Here is a 6465-nt window from a genome sequence, read left to right on the forward strand (position 1 = left end):
TGTTACTCGTCGCCCGACGTTCAGAGCGCACACGTACATGGACGCATATACGGAGCTTTCCATTTCCATATGCTAGCAAACGGCCCACCTCTCTGGCCTATGAAATTGACCCGCGAACAATCATCCATTTTCTTCGCCGGCCGCGGCGAGCCGTATGTCCCGCCCGTCGCGTCGCGCGCTCTAATTTGTCCAACTATTTTTATTAATATCTCGAAATTTTACGTGGTTGTTTGAAAAATGACCTCTACAATTTTTGTTCAGTTTTATCTGTTCTACTTATATTTTTCTTTTGGCATGTCTTATGCGGGACACCCTGTATATATATATATTTTTTTTTTATTTTTATAAATACAAAACAGATATTGAAAACGATGGACATATCTATTTATACGAATAATAGCATATTGCAACTTTTCTGAATTAGTCTTAGCGGCATATAGACGTAAAATTATCATAAGATTACAATAAGAACTGTGTATTTAAATTATATATAATGTTTATACCTCTTGATTATTTTAAAGTGTACAAGTAGTTTGTTGGTTCTTTTGATACAACTAACATTATGACATAATATATTACAAATATTATTTTAGAGTTCAGAATTAAGTACGTGGCAACGACGAGTAGCTGAACTAAGCGGGCGAGTTACCGAGTTGGAGGAAACGTTATCTAAAACGCAGAAGGATCTTCTGAAAACTCAAGAAACGAATGTCAAATTACAAAGAGATCTGCGAGAGAACGCGGCACAAAAAAAGGACCAAGAGGAACGAATAGCAACTTTAGAAAAACGATATCTTAATGCTCAACGAGAATCCACTAGTCTTCACGATCTTAATGAGAAATTAGAACAAGAATTACAACATAAGAAAGCTCAACTGAAGGTATTATATTTACGTTATATCTTTATTGTGTAGAATGTTCTTAAGGTGAATATGGACCAAACCCCAAGATATTTGCTTTATGACATGCAAATAAAAGCACACGTATTAAAATTTATTAACACGTTCACCATTACAGTTTATTTGAGGAATTTATTTTACAGACCACATTGTATTTATTTTTATGTAATTGTATAAAACAGATTTATTTTTTTGTATACAAAAGAAAATTTATTGCTGCCATGTGTGATATTGGCTGTGAAAATGTTAAATAGAATAAATTATTTGGCTACATTAAATATTGCAAAGATTATTCGCATTCTTTTTACACAATTTGTTAAAAAAATATGTAAAATCGGAAAGTGTTCTTGTAGGACATTGTAATTGTAAAAAATATTCTGTCTTTTTAAATTATTATTAATTAAAATATATATTACAAGCTTCAAGAGGAAAAAATCGCGGCTATACAGGAGAAATTAGAACTTGCGGAACAGAAATTAGCTCAATATGCTAAGTTACCAGAAATGGAAGAACAATTGAAGCAGAGGATGGAGGCTCTGACGCAGGTGAGGAGGCCCAACCAGGTACGCAGGGAATCATATCACGTCACATCGCTAATTTTTCTTTTTATTCTTCTGCACTTTTACTAACGTTTCTCCAATATAAAATATGTCTAGAAAGCTTATCTTTTTGTTAATATGCATTGTTAATGCAAAGTGTTCTTATTACACTTGAGTTGTTTTCAGATGCTCAAAAAACTATATCTTGCTGCTCCATGTTCTGTATTGCTGTATGTACAATATATAATAATAGTATTTGGCGTACATAATATGAATCGGACTTTTTTTTAACAGCAGTGTCTTTATAATTCTTACGAAATATAATCTATTTGTTACATTCTAAACGTAAGAAATTTAACAATTAAAATTAAAACAAAATTAAAATAAAAATTAAAAATTTAATATTTTGTGTAACGATTACAATTTATAGTAAAAATTGTCAATTATTGTAGTGATATTCATATTTTAAGAAATAAAAAAAACATCTGCTGTGTTATAAAAATCGATATTGACTTGGGCAAATCAATAATAGATCACAAATTGGTATACGTTGTACTATACGTAGTTATATCACGTGTAAATACGTGAAATTTAAATATAGTAAGGTATTATTGGCAAATTTTAATTCGAACTTATAACTTAAAAACTATTGCGATTTTAACATTTTTATTAAAGTTTTTTATTTTAATTAAGCTTCGAAATATATTATTAAAATATTGTACGATATTTTTGAGACACCTTGTATAATTTTTATTTGTACAATGTTTTTAGAAATTTACGACTAATATTATTTAAGCAATCAGATCCGAAATATAAATAATAATTTTCTATCATCTTTTATTTCAAGCAATAGTTTTTAAAATCCAAGAGTTTAAAGTCAACCAATTACAAGTTCTGTTTGAAGAAACATTTGTCTGTGAATAACCTGTACGATAGTGTTAGTGATCGCGTTAGTGATATTTCACATATCAAACGTCAATGTTAATATGTTATTATGACGTCAATGTTTCACGTGTTAGACGTCCACGCATTAGACGTTACATAAACGATTGTGCTGTTGTCCCCTTATATATAATCACCGATATAAAGGTTGACAATTTTTTCTCGATACATTTTAACCCCAATAATACAAATTTCCCAAAGACATCCTAAAGACGTCCAAAAAACGTCTAATTCTAAGAATGTCCATAGGATATTCATAGAATATTGTGTGCTGTCTGGGAATATAATACAATACAAATGCACATTAAAGCACGCATTCAATATTATTATCATTTGCTGAGCGCTCAATGAATATTCTAGATTTGTGTACTCGATGTGTACAGACTTCTATATTAACTAAACTGTTAATTTGGGTAAATTATATAGTTCCGAAAACTATGTACTGAATCATGTGTACGCGTCGCGCATGTGAAGAGATAGTGATTGATTTGTTGAAAGTACTATGTATCGGTTATATTACGTATCTATCACTTCCTTTCGATTTCACATACGCCAAGCATACGCAGATGCTTACTTGAGAAGAGGAGAATATATAATACTATATATATATTGTTGCGCTTATTCGTCTTCGCGACAGGGTGAAAAGGAATATTTCGTTAAAGTAAAACCTAACGTTTAATAGCTATTTGCAAAATTCACATCCGTTTCTCGATTTGATTACAAATCTCGCGCTTTCTAACATCATATATCAGTCTTGAAGGAAAATCTATCAGACTCTCTTGTTTCTCTCTGTTGACACGTTGTCACGGGAGAACAACTGATCGTTCTTTAAAAATTTGACGTCACTTGAATCGATTTATCGTTCCATGAATCGTATCATGCATCGTTCCTCTCCGAAAGTGCAACAGTGTCCCCGCTTTAAAAAATTGTCGCCCCGACAATTAAAAAGAAGAGGTCTTTTATAAGTCGACTTTCTATTGACATTCATCTTCGATACAGAAACCTGCGCACCAAGATAATTTCTAATATGAGCTATTACTCCAAACTCTATGAGCTCTTCATTAAACTTCATTCATTCTTCTTTCATAAAGCGATGCTAATCTATTTGTATGCACTATTTTTTTCTTTGTCTTTGAAATTTTTGAACACATAAACGACACTCAATTTTCTTTTTATTTCATACGGATCTTTCCAATGATTTTGCAATTTTGTAGCTTTCCTTTAAATTCGTTGAGGTTTATATAACTAAACTTTTTGTCCAATCGCGAAATATACGTCTCTATGTTTTTAATTATAATACATTTTTATTTTTTCTGATTTTATTTTTATCGTCTTGTAAAATTATAAATGCCACCTAATTTTTTTCGTAAATTAACCATATAATTTCCAACATTAGTGTTCCTATTTTCAGGAGATATTCCACACAATAAATCTAAAGGCAATTTTAATCTTAAATCTCGTGCACAATATAATTCTGAAGGAGTAAACCCAATGATTTTATATTTAGAAAATCGGTACGCAAATAAATACATGGTAATCCAACGATCCAAATTTTTCTAATTTTTTAAAATAAATTTTGTTAAATAATTTAATATTATGCGTTGTTATCCTTTCACTCTTGTCTATCAGACTGAAGACGTAGTCTTCTAAAGTAGTTGTCCTCGTTTTCTTTATTTCTTACAGATAATTCTTAAAACGATTTTGATATTCTAAAGAAACACGATATCGAGAAATAATTTGACTTATAAAACCGCTACCGTTATTGCCCTAATATTCTTCAACGGAACTGCTACTACTTATTTTCAAAAACAATCTGTTACAACTGACAAATATTTATTTTTAACAAAAGTAGTTGGAAGCGGGCCAAGAATGTCCATTGGAACCCTTTTAAATAATACACCAACATTATAAATTTATAAAGGCGATTTTGCCTTCTCAGAGAGCCCTTTTTCCAATACAAATTTCACAAGATTTACACAAATTTTCCACATCCTTTTTACATGTAGCTCAATAAAATCGTTTACGAATTTTCGACCAAGTTTTATTTATCCCAAAATATCCACTAGAAGAAGAATCATTTTAAGAAACTTGAAGAATTTGAATAATTCTTGTTTTCGGAACAATAAGCTGTAAAATCTCTGTTTCTAAATTCGGCGATTTCTATTTTTTATATCATTTTATTTTTAATTAGCAATACAGCCCAATACATGTCTCATCCTATTGTCTCCAATACATTTTTGTGGAAATGTCTTTATCTGAAATTTCTTGCCACAAAGGAAGGTCATCTTCCAACTTCTTTCCCCTTAAAAATAATCGAAATCGAAGGATCCCCATTTGATCTCTTTTCCAATCTGCAAAATTGCTTTCTCCTAGAACTATTTGTTCAATTAGCTTTTTTTTTTCATTTACTGTTTCTCTAATTTCAACTTTTTTACAATAATTGCAGGGATTTTTTAAACAAGATTGTCTTGACAAATTGTCAGCATTTTTATATAAATTCCATTTTTGATATCGAAACTCGAAATCATATTGCTGTAATCTCTCGAATGCTAATTATCCCTCCAATTCTTTAAAAAGATATTAACCATTGAAGAGAAACATGATCAGTCCTAATTTTAAATTTATGTCCATATAGATAATAGTGAAAAGATTTCAACGAATCTATTATAATCAAAAATTCTCTATAAGTAGTCTAATAGTGTAACACAATAATTTCTTTCTGATTTACTCAAAACATGGCTAAAATAAGCTATCATTCTCTTCATTCTATCCTGAACTTGAGAAAGCACTAATTTCATGATTCGAAGCATCCGTGTCTAAAATAAATAATTCTTGATCCGTCAGAAGAGACAATAGACTGTGAAAATTAAAGTTTTCTTCAATCTTTTGAAGGCTTCTACACATTGACTAGTCCATATAAATTTTGTTTGATTTTCTGTAAAAACATACAAAAGTTTTGCAATAATAGAAAATCCTTTTACAAATCTACGATAACAAGAACAAAATTGAGAAAACTGCGAATTTGTTTTTTATTTCGGGGAACCGGCCATTTTTTTACAGCCTTAATCTTTTCTGAATCTGCAATAATACTTTGCGCTGAAATTTCATGTCCTAAAAATTTAACTTTTTTTTTCAAAGAAAGTACATTTTTTCGGATTAACCTTTAAATTTACTTCTCACCTGTATGAAGTTAGCCCTCCACTTTTCGAATTTAATAATTTTGACTTGTACTGATTTGTCCTAGGTTTGTGCTACATTGTGCTCGCATTATAATTTTTTAATAATAAAAATGAGCAAGAGAGAGAGAGAGAGAGAGAGAGAGAGAGAAAAATGGAAAAAACCGTTTTTTGGTAGTCCCCCACTTTTTGATTTTCGAAATTTTTTTTATTGTGCTAGGTTGTGCTAAGTTGTGTTAACATTGTGCTAAAGTAGTATCTTCGAAAAATAATCATGAAAGAAGTAAAAAAAGAACTATTTTAGGCAAAAAATAAGAAAAGTAAGATTTACACTCGTATAAGTCAACCAAACGATATACAATTATATATCTGAGTTGTGCTAGCCTAACACAAGTCAGCACAAGTTTCAGTTTCGCCAGCACAAAACTCTAAAGGGCACTTTACTCTTGACCGCGGCCCTTCGCGCTCGCAGTCTATGTCATTAATTACTATTTCTAGACTTTGCATCGACTCTGAATTGCATATCTGAGTTGTGCTAGGCTAGCACAAGTCAGAACAAGTGTCAGTTTCGCCAGCACAAGAATCTAAAGGGCACTTGACTCTTGACCGCGGCCCTTCGCGTTCGCAGTCTATGTCATTAATCTCGACTTCTAGACTTTGGATCGACTCAGAATTGCATATCTGAGTTATGCTAGTCTCGAACAAGTCAGCATAAGCTTCAGTTTTGCTAGCACAGACATATTAAAGGTATTTTATTCTTGATTTTCGCAACCTTTCGCACGCGCAGCTGATTGATCAGGATAATATTAAATTACACGTAAGTAAAGAAGATATTTCTCTTTGTTATGCATTTGTTTTTTGCACGTATGCCGTTCCACCGCGTCAAGGTGGAGATTATCGGAACGGTTT

The 6465-nt window shown here is 31.3% G+C and overlaps 1 protein-coding gene across 1 annotated transcript in view; it reads left to right on the forward strand.

Annotated features, from left to right (window-relative positions):
* LOC116850252 (liprin-alpha-1) overlaps positions 1-6465 on the forward strand; it is a 655857-nt gene that overhangs the window by 161551 nt on the left and 487841 nt on the right. The window contains exons 7-8 of the mRNA XM_032828294.1: positions 594-881; positions 1319-1444. Coding sequence (XP_032684185.1) covers positions 594-881; positions 1319-1444 — 414 coding nt within the window. The remainder of the gene's footprint in view (positions 1-593; positions 882-1318; positions 1445-6465) is intronic.

Source organism: Odontomachus brunneus, unplaced genomic scaffold (genome assembly GCF_010583005.1).
Source record: "Odontomachus brunneus isolate Ranch 3 - 2012 unplaced genomic scaffold, Obru_v1 Obru_scaffold_139, whole genome shotgun sequence".
Lineage (NCBI taxonomy): Eukaryota > Metazoa > Arthropoda > Insecta > Hymenoptera > Formicidae > Odontomachus > Odontomachus brunneus.